General features: G+C 42.5%; 1 protein-coding gene across 1 annotated transcript in view; it reads right to left on the reverse strand.

Moving 5' to 3' along the window:
- The window catches only part of mcu (mitochondrial calcium uniporter), a 192,802-nt gene that overhangs the window by 102,902 nt on the left and 68,328 nt on the right, over positions 1–21,572 (reverse strand). Inside the window, exon 2 of the mRNA XM_060925463.1 lies at positions 1,580–1,690. Coding sequence (XP_060781446.1) covers positions 1,580–1,690 — 111 coding nt within the window. The remainder of the gene's footprint in view (positions 1–1,579; positions 1,691–21,572) is intronic.

Below are 21,572 nucleotides of genomic sequence, written 5' to 3' on the forward strand. Positions count from 1 at the left end.
GCACAACCGGGTAGATGAATGGAGAAGTGGATGACAAGAAAATTGTTTTTATAGTCTTTAAAGTACATTGGACATCATACATTGGACATCATGGTGTATTGTGCTGCTTATGGTTGCAATAATTCCAATGGGAAATGCCCTGGAGTAAGTTTTTTTGCATTCCCCAAGGACCCGAAGCTGAGGAAAGTGTGGGCTCACCTGCGCATGCGCAGTAGGCTTCGTAGGACAACTTTACAGAACACCTGTTGAAAAAAAACTTTGCACCTACTGTTTCCCACAAACTGTATTCGGACCATTTCACTGAGGATTCTTTCAACATTAATACTCAGGTACTGAGCGATATTAATTCATGAAACATGAAACAGGAAGCATAAGGATGAGAAAAAAAAAAAAAACAGTTCAAATCGGGAAGCCACGAAACCTGCGCCAGGCTGCACAAATGCACGCAGCTTCCCGACCCAAACCGCCTCTCTCATATCCTTACACTTCATGCCTCATGCTCCATGAACCAACATCGCTATTTTTTTTTTTTTAAATCGGATCTGCGCGATTCAGCCGTGAAAAAGGTGGCATCCGCCGAAAGGCGCGCTGTTTGCATCCCTGCACGGAGGCCAGGGGACAGGGCAGGAATATTTTTGTTGATATGAGTGATCCGGTGCGATTTCGCGACCCCCCTGTTGAAGACCTCTGCGCTAAGCGACTGAAAACCGAGGTAAGGATTAGTATTATAATTTTGGGTGTATCAATTATTGATTATCATAATTCTGACTCGTTTCGCCATTTTGAACGTTTTCATCTCGGACTCTGGAAGCATTGTATCTCAATCAATCTCGAAAAATATCAGCAAAAAAAAAAAAACTAGCTTGCAACGGACTTTAGCTAGATCTATGATGAACTTTCAATGTATGATACAAAAATAATACTTCTTTCAACAGATCATTAGCCTTTGAGCAGAATTGTTTTTAACTTACCAGGAAGTGTTATGGAGCCGACCGCTTTCAGTTTCATGAGGGCTGAATGAACTCTCACTTTCAGAATCATCTGACCCGTCAGAGTAAAGACAAGATCCATGTTCATGTGAATTTCCAGCTATCGGTTCGAATTGATAAGGTCTAACTTCACATCTCTGTGAAACATCGGGAATGTCACTGTCGATGGTGTCCATTTCGGTAACCTGTTTACATTAGATTCCCAAGCGCTGGCTCCTTGGAAAGTTTTTGTGACGTCACGGGTCACGTGACCACCTAGCTCATTAACGGATCCTTGTTTTACGCTGATGTATAAAAAAGTAGAATAATGTGATGATTTTCACATTTTTGACACCCTGCAGTGATTTAGATGGCATTTCTTATGTCCTTTATACATAATTACGCCCAGGTAAAAATCCATGTCCCATATCCTTTAACTGAATCAGTCGTGCCCCCTCTCCCAAGTGGAAACAAAACTTGTAGTAGCACTGGTTGGGAACCATTATAGCTTACTATAAGATCTTCAAAACTCCTGTAGAACTTAAAAAAAAATTAACCAAGGTTCTGTTTTGACAGTTTCTCACATTCTCTTTTTATCCAATCGTACTCACCTGGGGAGGTAGAGAGGCCCTGGGCTGGCTGAAGAATGGTGCCCTGCTGGAAGCCCTCAGGCTGTGTCCTCTTCTCACGCTCTGGTGGACAAACGGCCCAGATGGCGTCTCCTGCAAAACAAGTCCACGTCACAGCGTCAGACAGAAATCGTGGAGCAGGGTGTTAAAGAAACGCTCTACATGGCCAAAAGTTTGTGCAAACCTGGCCTGACCATCACACTCGTAGTATATGGTTCTTCCCCAAACCGTTGCCACAAAGTTGGAAGCACAAAACTGTCCAAAATGTCTTTGCGTGCTGGAACGTTACAGTAAACCGTGACAGTATTTGTACCTCTCCTTTGATTCTTATTTTATTAAACTAGTCTCGGTACAGCCGTGTCAGAAACATAAGGCAGACTTTGTTTTCAGTCAAGTGCTTAAAATGAAGCTGCAAAAAAAAAAAAAAATCAGCTCTGAGCTCTTTAGGGCTCTGCTGTTTCTCTGTGTGTAGGAGAGAACAATAACTCTTCTTTTTTCACCAAGTATAGCAAATCACATCAGCTGTGCCCCATCAGAGCCTACACAAACGCCAATTCGACTTTGTTCTCAATTAATTATGCTAAAAGTCTTCGATAGACACACACGACTGAAGGGAAAGTGCAACTCGAGGGTCTGTAAAACTCTTTGGCCAGAGAGAAACAGGGAAGCACAGATAAAGGATGCCAAGAAATCCTGAGATTATAGGGCATCAACTCGCACACCAGGAGTTTAAATACCTCACTGACTTAGAAGAAACCACCTTTATTTGTCACAGTGAAATTCATGCTCTGCATTTAACCCATCTGAAGCAGTGCACACACCCAGAGCAGTGGGCAGCTACACCAGAGCGCCCGGGGAGCAGTCAGGGGTCAGGTACCTCAGCCCAATGCCGCCCCACGTTAACCTAACTGCATGTCTTTGGACTGGAGGGGAAACCGGAGCACCCGGAGGAAACCCACGCGGACACATGCAAACTCCACACAGAAAGACCCTCGCCGGCCGCTGGGTTCGAACCCGGAACCTTTTTGCTGTGAGGCGACCGTGCTAACCACTACGCCACCGTGCCGCCCACAAACAACGGACATGGGTTGAGAAATAATAAAAACGCCAAGATACGTCTAGCTTCCTCCAGACTTTTGAAAAACCAAAACACCTCAGAGCTTCAAACATGTGCTGATGACTGGTCGAGGTCACGAACACAAAGTACGACGTTCGAAACTTTATAAGGAAGAGAGGATAAGCACTACGGCTACACAGTCCTCACCTTACTGCGAAGTCATATCCTTGTACACAACTCCATTCATGCATTTATCCAGCTAAATAGCTGGCCGCATGTTATTAGATTACATTAGCCGGCCATTTTTATCCTAGTTGTTTAGGATTCCAGGTAACCAAATCATGGGACTGGGTGTGGTTGCCTCTCTCATTCATTTATTCACAGGACAACCTTGGTTTAAAAAATTATTGATTGAGGGTCAGCTTTAACACCGATAACGATCTCTCTCACACATCTAATGGCCCTTTTCCACTACCCTTTTTCAGCTCACTTCAGCTCGCTTCAGCTCACTTCAGCCCGACACGGCTCGCGTTTCGACTACCAAAAACCAGCACGACTCCGCTCGCTTCAGCCCTGCTTAGCCCCTAAAACTCGCACGGTTTTGGAGTGGGGCTGAAGCGAGCCAAGCCGTGCCGAGTGAGGCTGGGGGCGTGAGCAGACACTCCCCTGTGCACTGATTGGTGAGGAGGAGTGTCCTCACATGCCCACACACGCCCCGCGAGCACGCTGGGATCTGTAAACACCGTAAACCCGGAAGAAGAATAATTACGAATTACGAGAATTTCTGAAGCCTTATGCGCCTCGCCTCATCTATACGCTCTTGCCAGTATCTGTTGGCGTTGTCGGTGACAACAAGCCACAGAACCAAGACCAGCAACACTAACGACTCCATGTCCTCCATGTTTATTGTTTACTATCCGGGTCGTGAGACTACGGCTTAAAAGATCACTGATGTCACTGTTTGCGCTGCTTAACGACATCACCTGACGTCCACCCACTTTCGCTAACTCCACCCAATGTGTCCACCCACTTCCAGCCAGCACGGTTCAGCGCGGTTGTAGTCGAAATGCAACTCCAACAGCCCCGCTCAGCCCGACTCAGCACGGCACGGCTCAGCCCGACTCAGCCGCGTTTGTAGTGGAAAAGCGGCATAATTCTTTAGATCTACAGCAGCCACTCTGACTGAATGCCAGGAATGTCTTAAAGTGCATATCACGGGTAAATTCAGGAGCAAGATCAGTGTAATTCTCCTATTTTATATTAAACTTTGGTCAAATATCTGTCACATTTTGCACAATTATTTTACCTTGCGCAATACCAGAAAAATTCAGTTGAAATCAAGCCATTTGATGCGAATTGGTCCACCTCTGAAAAAACTTGCCGTTTGGATTTCCCGGCGAACATTGATTTTCGTGACGTCGCGTGCGGGACGCCTCCTTCTGAATCCTACGTCAGCGCTGGTTTGTTTATGAGGAAACGACCTGGTGGTTTTCTGCAAATTTCTTCAACGTTCTCGCGTAATTATTAAAATGGTTAACAGATGTATCGTAGGAGGGTGTAGCAACACCGATCTTGATGGGATTAGTACTCATCGTTTCCCAAAAGACCGGACAATGAGAGAGAAATGGGAGCGCTTGGTCTACACAGGCTGTGCACTGAAACCGTGCAGAGCTCACGCAGCCTGCTGGCGCTTCCGCAGGTGACGTCACGAATCTGGCTCCAGACTCGCTTGGGATTTTTCCAGATGCGTTTTGTTATTTAATTTTTTTCTGCTGTAGACAGATGGCCTTGTGCAAAATTACCCTTCTGGATGAGTGTGTAAAGGGACATACACTATATTGCCAAAAGTATTTGCTCACCCATCCAAATTATCGGAATCGGGTGTTCCAATCACTTCCACGGCCACAGGTGTATAAAATCAAGCGCCTCGGCATGCAGACTGTTTTTACAGTTTGGAGCTGGCCCCTTCCTCTTCCAACATGACTGTGCACCAGTGCACAAAGCAAGGTCCATAAAGACATGGATGACAGAGTCTGGTGTGGATGAACTTGACTGGCCTGCACAGAGTCCTGACCTCAACCCGACAGAACACCTTTGGGATGAATTAGAGCAGAGACTGAGAGCCAGGCCTTCTCGTCCAACATCAGTGTGTGACCTCACAAATGCGCTTCTGGAAGAATGGTCAAAAATTCCCATAAACACACTCCTAAACCTTGTGGACAGCCTTCCCAGAAGAGTTGAAGCTGTTCTAGCTGCAAAGGGCGGACCGACGTCATATTGAACCCTATGGATTAGGAATGAGATGTCACTTAAGCTCATATGTGAGTCAAGGCAGGTGAGCGAATACTTTTGGCAATATAGTGTACTTTCATATAAAAAAAAAAAATATATGAAATTGGTCCAGAATATGCACTTTAAAGGTGCTATTGGTAGGTTTTTAAAGGTGTTTATAAATCCTTAATCATCATCTCATTTTAAACTTGCTGGAATGATTTGTGACTTGTAATCTTGCCATGCAAGAGATTTGGCTAGTTTGTTCGTTATACGCTTCTGTATCCACGGTTTCCAGGCCAGAAATGGGCTCCACCCAGCTGAACTGGTGCTACTCAGTTTTGCTCCAAGGCAACAGAGCGGTCAGGGTCACTTTGAGGGCAGTACAGAGCGGTAAAAGTGACAAACCACTCCAAGTGTGATCAAACTAAAATTTCGATATTTCAATTGCAACGTTTTTCCATCTTTAAAGGATTTTAGGGATAAATTCAAAAAGCTCACAGGAAAAAAAAAAAAAAAGTCAGCACATGCCATGCTGTGGCTCTAACATATATACAAAAGCCGTCCAACCACCCACACATTCCCATGGATGCGTGTTGATGCAGTGGAGGTAATGGAGCATAAAATATAGACCTGTCTGGGTAACTTGGGCTCTGATAACAGCCTCCAATTAACCTAGCATTGAAGCGGTTATTGTTTGTCATGGCTTGAGGTTTGCTAAACATGCTATGTGATGATGTTTAACTGCACTCGAGAGCTGTGTGACAAGATTCTCATGAGCACCAACCAGCACATGGGCGAGTTTGTTGGCAGAGACCCAGTTCTTCACACCTTATCACTGTCTCCATGAATCGGGCGTAGTCCTGAAATAGTTCAGCTCTTTTACACATGTACAGACTATAAGCTCCTGCAGACCGCTGCTAAATCCATCCCTGCAGAAAGAACACCAAATGGCGAAGCAGAAGATCCCTCAAAGATGCTGGAGTTCTGGAACACTCATGGACATCCGACATTTCAAAGTTCAACTGCACTTGAGCAGCCAAGTGTCACTGAAGGCACAGGGGCGTCAGAAGCATTTTTAATGTGTGTGGGACACACACACACACACACACTGGCAGGGGGTCAGAAAATTTTTCATTAATTAGATGCCATTTCCTGCATTCTGGTGTATTTTTAACAGGTTGTTAAACACCTATTTTTACCTACAAAAAAAGTCACTTAATTCAATGACTATTTTAGAGACTCAACAATAAGTCCTCATTCAACCAGTCCATATATTCATCAGCCTGTTTTTAAACCCACCGCTACGCCTAAGATAACGAGACGAATGGGACACAATTTATCACCAACAATGACTTTCTGGGTGCATTTTACTTTTTATTTTGGGTTTCCTTTTTTATTTAGTTTTAGATGCAACACAACATGCCACTGGGACAAGCAATAGTGACACTCAGCTGTATGTTTAAAAATAAGAATATTCATAATTTCATACAATGAACAGGCATGACATGGCATCATGCAAACTTCAGAACACAAAATCACACAACGGTGACACATAAAAAATAACTTCACACAATGATCAGGTGCGGGCGGCACGGTGGTGTAGTGGTTAGCGCTGTCACCTCACAGCAAGAAGGTCCGGGTTCGAGCCCCGGGGCCGGCGAGGGCCTTTCTGTGCGGAGTTTGCATGTTCTCCCCGTGTCCGCGTGGGTTTCCTCCGGGTGCTCCGGTTTCCCCCACAGTCCAAAGACATGCAGGTTAGGTTAACTGGTGACTCTAAATTGACCGTAGGTGTGAATGTGAGTGTGAATGGTTGTCTGTGTCTATGTGTCAGCCCTGTGATGACCTGGCGACTTGTCCAGGGTGTACCCCGCCTTTCGCCCGTAGTCAGCTGGGATAGGCTCCAGCTTGCCTGCGACCCTGTAGAACAGGATAAAGCGGCTAGAGATGATGAGATGAGATGATCAGGTGCAATTTCGTTAACCACCAACAGTGACTTCAGTGCGTGCGTTTTACTTTTTTCTGATTTAGTGATACTCATAACAAAAATGACATGGCATCATGCAGTCTTCATAACACAAAATTACACTGGGTCAAACAACGACACACGATGAACAAGTGCAGTTTTGTCAACCTACATGCAATGGTGGTACGACAGTAACGTTTACAGATTAGTATAACAAATAGATTTATAGATATAACGCCTTCTTATATTGGTGCCACCACAATTTCTACCACTTCATAACTTTTATCCCCCTTTCCTTCACAATCCACCTGGAATAACATCCATCTCTCTCCATCGCTTTCCTTTCTACTATTCCTTCCCCATACACCGATTTCCCATGTTACTTTCCAGAAAACTGGCAAAGACCAGACAAAACAAGTTCTTCAAATCACAACAGGGAATCAATAAATATCATCAGAGCAGACTTGACCTCGTTCTTGGCATTACAATAAGGTCGGCCTGCTGGGTTTGAATGAAATGATAGCTAACATTAAGCTAGCTGATACATCTCCTAACATTGACTAGCCAGCTAACTGCACTAACATTTCCATTGGGACAAAAGAAACCTGTCCTGTGGGGAAACTTTGACTGACTTTCTGCTTCTTTGTAAAGAATGTCCTTATGTCCATTGTGTCTGGGGAGGAGCAAATACTGCAAACAATTCATCATCAACCAAGAACACCCCGTTAGGCTAAGCTTATTTCATTGTTTAGTTGAACATTAATTTAACATGGCCTAGGGTTAATTTTGAGGGCATGTAACAAAAGAATAAGGTTTTAGCTAAAGCTAGACATTGTGAGGTGGCAATGGGGCGGACGTTACCTCCTCCACTTTCGAGCAGCTGCACCAACATTTCTCTGCTTGCACTGAGATTCACTTCACTTGCGTGCGTTGAGTTTTGTAGGTAACGCCCGGAAAACCCGGAGTGGATTTTCAGTGGTGTGTGTATTCTCTTATCGATCAAGTGGAATGGATTCTTTCATGAAGCAATAGAAACTGCGCTGGGTGAACTAATATTTTATGTTAAATGTGTGCGCGTGTGTGTGTGTGTGTGTGTGTGTGTTGGGGGGGGGGGTCCAAACGAAGAATTATGAAATGTGAAAGGGACACGCCCCCTTCACATCCAATGGTGGCGACACCCATGGGAAGATTCCCTTTTAATATCCACGTCTCCCCCCAAAGACGGACCGCCCAGCCTATTGCCCATGATTAGCTCGTCACGGTGAATAAAGCGCCTGCTATTCACAGATTAAAAGTGACGAGCCAAAGGGCACCGGTTTCTTTGCTGGTTCAGCAACAGCAGCCATTTTCCACTCAATGTGCGTCTTGAAGTCTACGTGAAGTCCATCCACATATGCAGCTTCAGTTTCGAGCTCCAAAGCTGGGATGTGCTCGTACACCAGAGGTGTTTCTCAACAGATACAACACTCGTTGACGTCTGAATACCTCAAATTGACTTTTTGTTGGCTATAGTAGCTATATTTTTTTTTTCAATATGAACAACACGAAACGTTACTTCCTATGAGCCGCCACTTTTTCTTAATTGTACAATTATATTAGAAGTCTGTGTGGATTTTTAGTGCTGATTTACAAGCAGTTTGCTTATTTAGGTCTTACTAAAAACACAGTTTTAACACAAGTTATTGGGGTCCAAGCACAAAAGGTGCAGACGTGATTGTACGTTTTTCTTTAATAATACCTGATCTGAGAATCTACGGCAACCCTTGTTAAGAAATTTGCTGCACAGATTCAGACTCGCGTTCTTAAAAGTAGTCTTACCAAATTTTTCAGTGGGACATTTAAACCCTCCAGAGGTGCCAAATTTGGACACACGTTTCTGTCCATAACTCTGGAAACTGCTTGCCACAGAATCATCATCATCACCACCACCACAACTTAATTTACCAGTGACTTAGTGGCGTCGAATCCCTAGATCAAGACATCCACATATATGACCTGTTTCAAGGTCTGTCATATTGCCATCTTCAGGGATCCGTAGGTTCCGCAAAGCAGTAAAAGCAAAAATTTTGTGGAATCGATAGAAATTTTATATATATATATATATATATATATATATATATATATATATATATATATATATATATATATATTTTTTTTTTTAAATTAATTAATTTATTTATTTATTTATTTATTTTAGTGTTGCTGAAAAGCGGACTCTTACATATTTTGGAGAAACAACGCAGAAATATAGTCATATTTCTGCGAATTATACGTGCATTTCTTCTCATTCGAGTTGGTATCCGCCATATTGAATGCTGTAAACCAGTGTGGATCACGACATGCAGGTTAAAAAAAAAAAAAAGGTATGCGTGTACATTTCTACTCATAGTGCCCCAATCCCTCGCTTGGAGGTGAAAAAAAATGTACGGTCTTGCGAGGCACTGGACCTAGGCAGTGTTCACATCCCTGCCACATTACCCAATCGCATCCATCAGCTGATTAATATAAATAAACATGGCCGATAGGCCAAAATCTAGGAAATCAGGTAATCAGCAGCTAACACTAGAGGCAAGAGTGGCGGAGTTCAAAGGTGAAACCTTGTACGTTTCTGGCCAGAAGCTTTTCTATGAAGCATGCAATAAGTAGACAATCTGTGATATGAAACAGAGTTTTCATTGTTTTTAGTAGAGTTTGAATCAAAATGCCATGTTCTTCTCTTGTATGATCTCAGGTTATTTTTGTACTGATCAAAGGAGAACTGAAGGCAATTTTTTATCATCAAAATTCTATTTCTCATTTTATTAAATATACTGTCGGAACGCATTTTTGATCGCTATTTTGTTGCCGCTGTAGCAAGTTATGAGTGTTTGAAATATGCTCTGCAATATATCAGTCCATACATCAAAGCGACGGGCGTAAACGAGATTCGTTGAGACCTGTGCGAGACATCGTAGGACGGAAGTAAAACGTACAGCGGAAATCAAAGTGACCGACCCGGTGTCCGAAATCAAACAATCCCAACCTTATCTGCTTTTGGCTCCCTCAGACAGCACTGGCCTTGGCCAAGGCCGTTGCTGGAACAACAACTCCCCCTGAAGATCACTGCAATGAGACACTCTTGCATTCCTTCCCCCACTCTCCACAGTCGCCGCTTTTTACCCCCAGTGTGACAAGCGGGTGCGCGACCAGCGCCGTCGTGGCTGCAGGAACCGGCTGCTTGCTTGCGCTGGGTTACCTCTACCCCCCCGATCACCCCGCTCTCTCCAGTCCAGAGTTTTCATGTTGCAAAGTGTACTGTGTTATTTGTGCTCATGTGCTGAGGTGTTTTTTTCATGTTCCCACACTGTACTCCCCACAGGAGCATAGTGTGGGGGTTGCTTTTTTCTCCTCCCCTCTCCTCATGTTCTCTGTATTTTTTCTTTTCATCCCTGTCTTCCTGTCCTGTCTACTCCCCGTCTGTCAACTTTATGTGTATATGTAAGGATGGGTTGATGGTTAATTTCGCTGGCACTGACTAGTGACAATAAAGGGTTCATTCATTCAAATCACTTACTCGTTCGCTACTCCCTACATAGGGAATTACTATATAGAGGACTACTTTTCATGATGCGTTGTGAGATACTTTGAGCGCACTATAGAGGGTGTAAATAATCCCCACTAAGGTTTCCAACAGCACTACAAAATGGCATCCTCACTATATAGTGACTAGGGAGCAATTTCGAACACAGGGGTTGTCAAAAGACACGCGCGCCCTCTTTCAAATGCTGACGTAATCAAGCCGGACGTTCTGTTTGTTTTGATAGCAATCAGGAAAGTTTGAAAAAAGTAGACAGGAATCATCATTTAAACTCGTTTTTGTGTTTTGGAAAACAGTTTTCAAAATGGCGGCACTGACACCTGGCTGACACTTCACGCTTCGAAGTCTCGCACAAGTCTGGTGAAGATCGCGCGGATAAGCGACGCCTGCCGTGGACCAAACGAACTAAATTCAACACGGCTAAAAACCAAATAGGCCGATAAGTATTGTATTTAATTGTGATTAGCTGCCAACGCGAGTCACGATATAAGGTTACTAAAACTGAAAACGTAATTGAATAACACGTTAATTAAGAAATAAAGCAAGTTTAAAAATGACTTCAGTTCTCCTTTAATAATGTTGAATTGTTCTAGTTGTACAATTCAAAGTAGACCAAGATCGCTCATGGTATGAAACCCATAGTTTTGAATGTTTTGCATGACATGCATCTTCTCTAGTAAGATCTTCTGAGGTTGCTGGGACAACTATCATGATTCATGTCATTTTTGTACTGATCTAAGGGTTCTGAGTAAGGTTCTAGCCATAATAAGTTCCAAGAGTTGTTTTTGTTTCAAGAAAAATATTCCAAATTTACTCGTGTTTGCTAGTATTTTCTTATTTGTGAGGAGTTTATTTGTTTGGGCTTTTTTAAATTAGTGTTATAAAACGGCAAAATAAAGCAGAATCAGCCATTTTTAAAGCAGAATCGGGGGTTTTATAAAAAGTAGAATTTACAGATCCAATCGGCATCAAGCCTAAATCAGTTGATCATCAGTCTGGTCTTTACAGGAGCTATCGAAGGAGCTTAGATATTTAAAACCATAGCCTAACAAAAGTTAATAGCAGACACCCCAAACACAAAGTGAGCATGTATTTCAACAATGCTTTGTTTTATTGGCCTCAAACTTGGTATGTGGGTTTAAAGTGCATATCCTGGACCAATTTCATGGTTTTTTATATGAAAGTATGTCCCTTTACACACTCATCCGGAAGGGTAATTTTGCACAAGGTCATCTGTCTACAGCAGAAAAAAATAAAATAACAAAACGCGTCTGAAAAAATCCCAAGGGAGTCTGGAGCCAGATTCATAACGTTACCTGCGGAAGCGCCAGCAGGCTGCGAGAGTTTGCACGGTTTCAGTGCACAGCCTATGTAGACCAAGTTTAGCAGCTAGTGATTTTGCATTGAAATATGGAATCGTCGCCTGAGCTTCTAAACCCATGGCGTCATGTATCAATGCTCATCTATCTACTGTTACATAAATCATATTTTTTCTAATTACTATTATGTATTTATATATTTCTTCATTTAGAAGAGTACTGGCTACTGTAGGAGAAAGATTTCATAAGCTACACACATGGAATCAGCTAAGCAGGGTTGTATATACATTTAATGTGTCTGACAGGTCCCAAGATCTCAAGCCCTGACACGCACATCCCTTGATACATGTGAAGTAAGTCTATTATCGCCCAGCACTTTCGTGTTGTTTACTTTTGTGTGTGTCAATATATAACATTATCCGTGTACCACACAAACAAAGGAATACCTAATTTAGAGTATAGTCTCTTATTTCTTACCCTGGCAACAGTCGACTTGTGAATCGCCGATTTTTTTGGTCTTTTTCTCGGCTCTGCTTTGGTCCTCGGCTTTTTCCGGGTGCCTCGCACGAAGCGCTCCCATTTCTCTCTCATTGTCCGGTCTTTTGGGAAATGATGAGTACTAATCCCATCAAGATCGGTGTTGCTACACCCTCCTACGATACATCTGTTAACCATTTTAATAATTACGCGATAACGTTGAAGAAATTTGCAGAAAACCACCAGGTCGTTTTCTCATAAACAAACCAGCGCTGACGTAGGATTCAGAAGGAGGTGTCCCGCACGCAACGTCACAAAAATCAATGTTTGCCAGGAAATCCAAACGCCAAGTTTTTTCAGAGGCGGACCAATTCGCATCAAATGGCTTGATTTCAACTGAATTTTTCTGGTATTGCGCAAGGTAAAAAGAAAAAATTGCACAAAATGTGACAGATATTTGACCAAGGTTTAATATAAAATAGGAGAATTACATTGATCTTGCTCCTGAATTTACCCGTGATACGCACTTTAAGGTGATGCCAAGGTCACGAATGAGTCCTGTCTCATTTCACCATTAAGTGGTGCTAGTGAGTTCAGACAGCAATCAATATGGCGGTTGCGTAATCAATGAATGCACCAGTTTAATTATTTTTTTTAAATCTCATACCTTTTTTGGTGGGATTTAAAAAAAATAAATAAATACTTTACTGACACCGCTCATAATTTGTTTTGATAATCTTAATTTCCCATCTCTAAACATGCTCCATACATAAATTAATGCACATAGCTTAATCTCCAGCTTAAATATGGATATATTCAACCTACACATGCTCCAGATAAGTGTGCCCATGGCACCGCGTCTGGAGCGTGCTTTTGTTATGCTAGCTCAAGGGCTTCCCCCAAAACTCTGGTTCCTCATCGGCGAGGAAAAAGAAATTTCGTCACGCGACTGGGGTTTAACTGTACAAATGCATAGTGCAGTGTGTGTGTATGCAGATTTCAAACCAGATAGAATACAGCTTGTTCAATACTCAAACCATACAGTTGCACCATCAGCGAGTCTCGCGATTTTGTCACAAATTTTCCAGATAAAGTTGCGTGATCTGGACAAAAAGCTTATGCAGCGAGACGGATTGATCACGTGGCCAATATGGTGCCCTCATTTCAATTATTTAAGCTGAGGAACAAGTGTTTTGCCGCTTCTGAACACCAGCAGCCCTTGTTTCAGAATTGTCAGTTGTATGCAAATGAGATTAAAATTTGCTAATATGAATATGTTATGCATCCATGGTGTTTATAGACACATTTTAAATAACTGCCAGAAACAGTTTGGCTACTGAAAGCATTTCTCAGCCAAACTTACTGACAGAATATAAGAGGGTTTTTTAGGCCTAATTAATGCATGCATGCATATTAGACTGTATATGCAAGTTATATATGGGGATATGCAAATTAGCTGGTTAAGACACTTTAAAGATGTTCATAGCCCACAGAAGCTTCTAAATGTTGTTCAAGCAATAAAAGAAAATAAATTTTAAAAAAAAAGCTCAAGGTGTTTTACAACAAGATAAATTGACTACAATAGATACACATCATTCAACTGGCATAATTATGAAATATAAATACTATATGGGTCCGTCTCAGAAACTTTTCTAATTTTACTATTTTTTTTGCATTTACCGAACACTCAATGTTTCTTTTGTCATGTTTAATAAGAATAAAGATAGTATCTTGCTTTATCTGGCCTCCACTGTGGAAAATTTTTTTGATTACAATTCAAATGCTTTTGTAAAATTGATTTCCATATAAAATAACTCCATCATGAAGAATTAAAGCCCCTCCTTCACAGATGAGTGAAAATATTGAATAAATTTCCTTTTTTTGATTGCTTGGGTTAAAAATGCCAAGTTATGATGACTGAATTGATTATTCACTTAAATATGAATAATATGATACATTTGGGGGATTTGATATGGCGGAATAGGGCACAATGGAAAAATCAAGAACACACCGGAAAGATGAGAATAACGGCGGTGGTAAAAGAACAGCGACTGTACCGGCTGAAGGTCGCGCGGGTCTCTGCTGTGGCGCGCGAGCAACGGGACATCACTACCGCACCGAACGGAGCGCGAGGCAGGGGCGGGGCAAAATGACTGGCCGTAGATTCGATCAAAAGTTCGATCTAAATTGACCATGGTTGCAAAATATTGGCCAAAAATACGCAAACACTACGAAATATGAAAGTAAGATGAAAAAGAAACATTCTATTGCCTTATACTGCAAGACTAAAACAAAATAAAACTGTCAAAACTCCCCTTTTCAGTGATAACGTCCGAACAGATCACCCGCGTAACAGAGAGACCGCAAACGGAAGCACGATCAACTTCTAACTGCTGGAGTGGAAAATTCCATTCTACACATGCAAATTGTTAATGTGTGTCCTTCCCCGCACACAAATAACACGCTACGGTAAAAAATAGACCACAACTCATTTTATAGCTCAGAAATTCATACAAGACCAGCTACCATCATAACATATTCTGTAAGAAACATATTCTATACCCAACTTTCAGCTTTCGTTTTAAAAAACAAAATCGCAGATTTATAACTAAATGTTTATATGGCGTAGTGATTTTAAGTTCCTACTTTTGGTGAGGTCGTGACCTTGACCCTGAGGCTTTCCGTTTAGATCAAAACACACGATCGTATTGGTTTGCGGAAAACTGAGTTACAACGGTGATCAAATATTTTGCATGATGTTTTATTACGGTTATGATTATTCTGTGAGCGCACCAATCCTTAGGTGTATAAAGTTACAACTTAAAATACAATTAGTGATAACTGTAGACTTTTCAGTGGACTACAACCTTTTTAAGGGAATGCGATGTAGTCGACCGTTTATCATGTCCCAGATCAAGCCGCCATTTTTCCATAAATTTGCAGAATTTTTGCCAAATTCTGAATAGAGTATTCACATCAAAGATTTAGTTTTATCTGTATTATTTCTTTCATCATCTTATTTCAAATTCAAACCAACATCATTCAAAACCGTATAGTTTATTGACTGAGTATATTTAGTGGGGCACCCCCACAGTACCCACTTTCTGAGGCAGACTATAAAAAAGGTTTTCGGAGCCTTTTTAAAGTTAACTAGACTATTTATCTTGCGTACTGAAATCGGGAGCCTGTTCCATAGTCGCGGTGCACAAACTGAGAACACTCCGTCCCCATAAGTCTTTGTAAATTATCTCGGTTCTACAAGCAGTTCATTACTACTGGATTGTAAAGATCTAGCACACACACGACAATAATTTAGCTGCTCTGACAAATAGCTGGCGGATAACCCATTAAGCGATTTGTCAACTAATATCTTAAAATTAATTCGGTATTGAATTGGGAGCCAGTGAAGCTCCTTGAAAACTGGAGTGATGTGCCAGAATTTACTGACTTGACAAACTACTGTACCTGCTGCATTTTGTACATACTGCAATCTCTGTATCTCATATTTAGGTAATCCATATAACAGAGTTACAATAATTCAATTTGGATGTTATGAATGCGTGGACAGCAACCTCCACCAAGTCCTTATCTACATATTTCCTAATTCTTGATCAATTCCTTAAACGACAGAAGGATGACTTAACATATGCTCGACATAGGAGCATTAAAACTCATGTGTTCATCAAATACGACCCCAAGACTTCTAGCCGACCATGTTGTAGACAATCTCTCATTTCCAACCCCAAGGAACTGGAAAGGGGCACAATACTTCGAGTGGATAAGCATTGCCTCAGTCTTGTCATGATTAAGTTTGTTAAGAACCATCCAGCGACATGTAACCAATACACAGTCCTCAACCAGCGACTTCGCCTCGTCAACTAGCCTGGCTAACGCGACAAAGCTCTCCGAGCTATTGGTCTGGCCAAGATATTAAGCCCAACCGTTTCCCAGAGCCCGTGGTTGACCCGCCTCCCTGAAATGCCTCAGTTTGCTACTGGTCGAAGCCAGAAAAGGCTGTGACGAAGCTTAAACCAATCACATCACTCTTTCCTCTGACGTATGTGACGTGACGGGGCTAACTGGTAGATTAAACTCTTACCGAAGCCGGTCGGGAGCAAGGCGAAAACGTCCTTCCTTTCAATAAATACCTCCAGGGCTGCTCTTTACTCCGTTTTCAATGAGAACTTCCCGTTGAATGCTTTCAATACAGCATCTATACGTAATAGATGCGGAAGCGTGAATGAAGCACTTCCGGCATGGATTCTGTAAACAATCTATGGCTTCCGGTCGCAGTTCTACTACGTCAGTGCCTTGAACACGCCTCTACCCAGGGCCACTGGAGATGCTTAAAGTTGATTGGTTCCCGATTTTTCGGGAGCTTGGAAGAGCTGTAGATAGCTTGCCTGGCCAGACTAAGCTCGCAACAGGCCCTCGTGTTGCGTCATGTTTAGGATGGGCAGGCCCAGGCTACTCGTCAACATCCATTGTTTTGAATGACAAATATAGCTGCGCATCATCAGCAGCAGCATAAAGATGATAATCTAGTCCATATGATCTTATAACCTCCGCAAGTGGCAAGGTATACAGTAAAAATACAGTATGGGTCCTAAAACGGACCCCTGAGGCACTCCAGCCGTAAGGTCTCGTACTGTAGATCTTGAGCCATTGATGCTGACAAACTGCGATCGCTCAGAGAGGTAGGACCAGAACCATTGCAACACATTCCCTGACTTCTCCAAGCGGGACAGGAGCAGAGGGTGGTTAACGGTGTCAAAAGCTGCCGACAAGTGCAATAAGAGAAGAAAGACGTTCTCACCCTTGTCCAGTGATAGCATGATGTCGTTCGTAACAGTGAGAAGTGCCGTCTCAGTGCTATGAAAGATCTTGTAAGCTGATTGTCGGGGTTCATATAGGTTATTCTCAGTAAGATAGTTATTCAGCTGCCCAAAGACTGACTTTTCTATCAATTTTTATCATTGATTATCAAATCATTGAACCTGATTTTATCCAGTCTATGGACGTGACGTGACCCTAGTGATTACTGACAGGTTGTCTCAGTGTCACATGCGGGAAAAAAAAAAAAAAAATCACGTTTTAGAAAAGAAACGAAACTAGATAGAACTTGACGCCAACGGCGTCGATGGGGATGCCTCTGCCCGGTAGACTACACGCCTTATTAAGTTGTGATTTGGGGATGGACATTTGACCTCACAGTAATCATGACCTGGTGAAATTACTTGTATTAGCCTTGGAGACATTGTGTTCACAAGGTTTTCGGACAGACATGTGACCTTACAGTGACCTTGACCTCAGACCTTTTGATCTCAAAATCTAATCAGTTTATCTTTGTCCCCAAATGCACAAATGGTGAAAGTTTGGTGAAATTCCTTTCATTAGCCTTTGAGATATCGCGTTCACAAGGTTTTGGGACGGACGCACGGACAACCCGAAAACATAATGCCTCCTGCACCTTACGGTGGCGGAGGCATAAAAAACATCCACTTTCAAAGCTGCTTCATAGTAACGAGGACCTTGATAGAAACGTAGTGGAGTAAAAAGTAGGATATTTGTCTTTCAAATGTAGTGAAGTTAAAGTCCTCATAGGGTAGTCACACTAGAGGCGGAATGAGCCGGAATGCCGTCGGAATGAAACTTCTTCGTATATTCCAGGATATTCAAAGTGCATTCTAAAAATTCTGACTGCATTCCAAACATTCGGGCCCATTCTTGTGGCCGGCCCGAACGTTTTGCTCATGCTCAAAAACATTCAAGGTGCATTCGAAGAGGAGAAATATTGAACAGCATTCGAAGTGTATTCTAACTGCATTCTAAATATTCTTACGGCATTCCAACAGCATTCGAAACATTCTGATCGCATTCGAGGGAAAAATCAAAATGCCGAGCCACTTCAAATCCTGCCGGAATGTCCCTCGAGTGCATCTCAATTGCTGCTGGAATCTATTTCGATATTAAAATAGTTCAGCTGGAATGCACTTCGAATGCCGTCCGAATATTTCGATTGCCGCTCAAATACATCTCAAATGCAGTCGGAACATCCCGATTGGCACTCGAATGAGTCCGGACGTGATTCAGAACGCCACCGAATCGCATAAAAACACGGCTAGCTGCCACTGGAACTTCAGTCTGAATTGAGGAGTCGCCTGCTCAACATCAACCTTTTGTCCATTGTTTTAAAAAGTTTCCCACGTCATGCCACCAAGGAAGAAGGGAGCCAAAGTCAAGAACTCCACCACTGGCTGCGGCCATGGACGGGGCAGAGGTGCTGCAGCCCAAGAAGCGCCAGCTCCTGTTGTTGAAGATGCCCCAGCAGCTTCAGAGTCTGAAGCAGAGTCCTAATGTTTCTTCTCCTAGCCTCCTCCACATCTCTTTCAAGCAAGTCTTGCTGGAGGACAGCAATCTGGAGCAAAGCAACATGGTCCAGGGGGTCCATACTCTATGGTGTCTGGGCTGAGACTGATGAAAATGCTAGATTCGGCAGCGTTTTATACCCTATCGGGGACCATTCCGGTGGCATTCTTGGTACATTCGGGACATTCGTGTTACATTCTAAGTATTCGAGCTGCATCCTCTTTGAATTCTTAGACGTTTGAAACATATTCGGCGGCTATTCCGGGAGCATTCTGACTGCATTTGAGGTGAATCCATACAGCATTCGAGGCACCTTCCGACCAGACTTCAGATGGTAACCGGGCAGCAATCGAACCGCACTTATATGGCATTCGAAGTGCATTCTTAATATTCTTACTGCATTCGAGGTATTCCTACAGTGTTCCAACTACATTTGAACCGCATTCGAAAGCCAATACACCCAGAAATGTGCAAGAATCATTCGAGGCAGGTTCGAAGTGCATTCTAAGTATTCAAACGCCATTCTTACAAAGCTGTAAGAACGTTGGTCATGTTTGAAATTCCCACCCAAATGTGGCACAAATTTTGAAAAATTTTTCATTCTGGCTGGTTCTGCTTGATTCCTGCTAATTCCGAATAAGTGTGATGGAGGCCTTTAGTTTCTAAAAAAAAAAAATACTCAAAGTGCAGATACTCAAAAAGTGTACTTAAAGCATATACGCAGAACCATGGCCTCACTTTTATAAATGCCTTGAGACGTCAAGAATGGCACAGGAATAGTTTTAAGCGTTAATAATAAATCTAATATAGTAATTTTTACGATTAAAGTGATTCATATAGGTAGTGGTCTGAGCGAATGACCTTGACATCCGTAACGTCATAACAGGAAGTCTATCGGTCTCATCGCCATTTCCGCTATACTAAAACACAGAGCTGACTGCAACTCCGATCCTCCATTTTGAGCTAATTTATCGCCATGCCACGTAGATGTGTTGCTGGCGGGTGCAGCAACACGACAGAAGGTGGATTTACGTTGCATTCATGGCCCAAGAATGTTCAAACTGCCAAGATTTGGACATGTTTTGCGAGAAGTTCACGGGCACTTTGGGTGCCTACAAAGTGGTCTCTCCTCTGCTCTGCACATTTTACTGAAGACTCGTACGAGACCTCTGATCTGTTGAGGAGCGTTGGCTGTAAGCCCGTATTGAAAGAGGGTGCAGTATCAACAATTAAAGGAAAATAAAACTACAAGAATAGGAAAGTATTTATTTATTTAATTTAAAAGGAAAGAGAGTTCAGTTGCACCAGTCCTCCCGAAGAGAGCCGAGGGTTCTTGCTAAAACCCGGGACGGGACATATCGGTCGAGCGGTGACCTCCCCGCAGTTGTTGCTAAAACCAGTGATGTCCCACTCCGTCCCAGGTTTTAGTAATTGCCTGAGCCGAGCAGTAATGGCGGAACACACAGCATGAAGAAAACAGTGAATGAGTGTAGCAGCCATCTGATTTCTAAACTGGATATCGCTGCCATCTCGCTGTTATGTGGAAGAAGCGAATGAACAGAGAACTGAACGAACAACTGAAAGTCAAATTGTTTCAAAAACAAAATCGGCCACTAGATCGGCCTTCAAGAAGCGAGAACACGGACGGGAAAGCTCCGAATCTCATTTGGATACAAAACAACAAAAACAGCACGTTGTTTCCCTGCATTTAGAGTAATACATGTGACTTGTATTGCGTGTTTAAGTTAGCGGTATAAGATTATTTAATTTGCTTCAGAATGTGATCGTCTCAGTTCATCTGATTATTTAATTAGTCTTTTACGTTTTATCAGTGAAAATGCATGCATGTACATGTACGCTGCATAAGTTATAGCACCCATCCTGTTTTAATGAGAGTCGACCCACAATCAATGAAGTCAAATCAGTCTTAGTTGAGCAAGTCAGTAACGGGATTTCTTACTTTCACCGTAAATTTTTATTGATATGACTTTGGTCTATAGCTGTAAAAGGCCTCGGCCTCAAAACCGGTTACCGCAGTGACGTCAGGTACTCAGGGCTGGCTGGCTCAGCGGGGCAGCTCCAATACAAACTTTACGGTCGATTTTAACTCTCAAAAATATGCATTATTTTATTCCCATTTATGCAGCATACAAGAGTCAAGGATGGAGACACTACCCACTCAGAAATTTATTTAAAAATAAAGGCTCTGCGTATCGCCTTTAAAGTGCATATTCTGGACCAATTTCATGTTTTGTTTTTTTTTATATGAAAGTATGTCCCTTTACACACTCATCCGGCAGGGTAATTTTGCACAAGGCCATCTGTCTACAGCAGAAAAAAATAAAACGCGTCTGGAAAAATCCCAAGGGAGTCTGGAGCCAGATTCGTGACGTCACCTGCGGAAGTGCCAGCAGGCTGCGCGAGCTTTGCACGGTTTCAGTGCACAGCCTGTGTAGACCAAGCGCTCCCATTTCTCTCTCATTGTCCGGTCTTTTGGGAAACGATGAGTACTAATCCCATCAAGATTGGTGTTGCTACGCCCTCCTACGATACATCAGTTAACCATTTTAATAATTACGCGAGAATGTTGAAGAAATTTGCAGAAAACCACCAGGTCGTTTTCTCAGAAACAAACCAGCGCTGGCCTAGGATTCAGAAGGAGGCGTCCCGCACGCGACGTCACGAAAATCAATGTTTGCCGGAAAATCCAAATGCCAAGTTTTTTCCGAGGCGGACCAATTCGCCTCAAATGGCTTGATTTCAACTGAATTTTTCTGGTATTGCGCAAGGTAAAAAAAAAAAAAAAAAAAAAAAATGCACAAAACGTGACCGATATTTGACCAAAGTTTAATATAAAATAGGAGAATTACATTGATCTTGCTCCTGAATTTACCCGTGATATGCACTTTAAGTACAGTACTCAAGTAAATGCACTTCGT

Source organism: Neoarius graeffei, chromosome 7 (assembly GCF_027579695.1).
Source record: "Neoarius graeffei isolate fNeoGra1 chromosome 7, fNeoGra1.pri, whole genome shotgun sequence".
NCBI classification, from domain to species: Eukaryota; Metazoa; Chordata; class Actinopteri; order Siluriformes; family Ariidae; genus Neoarius; species Neoarius graeffei.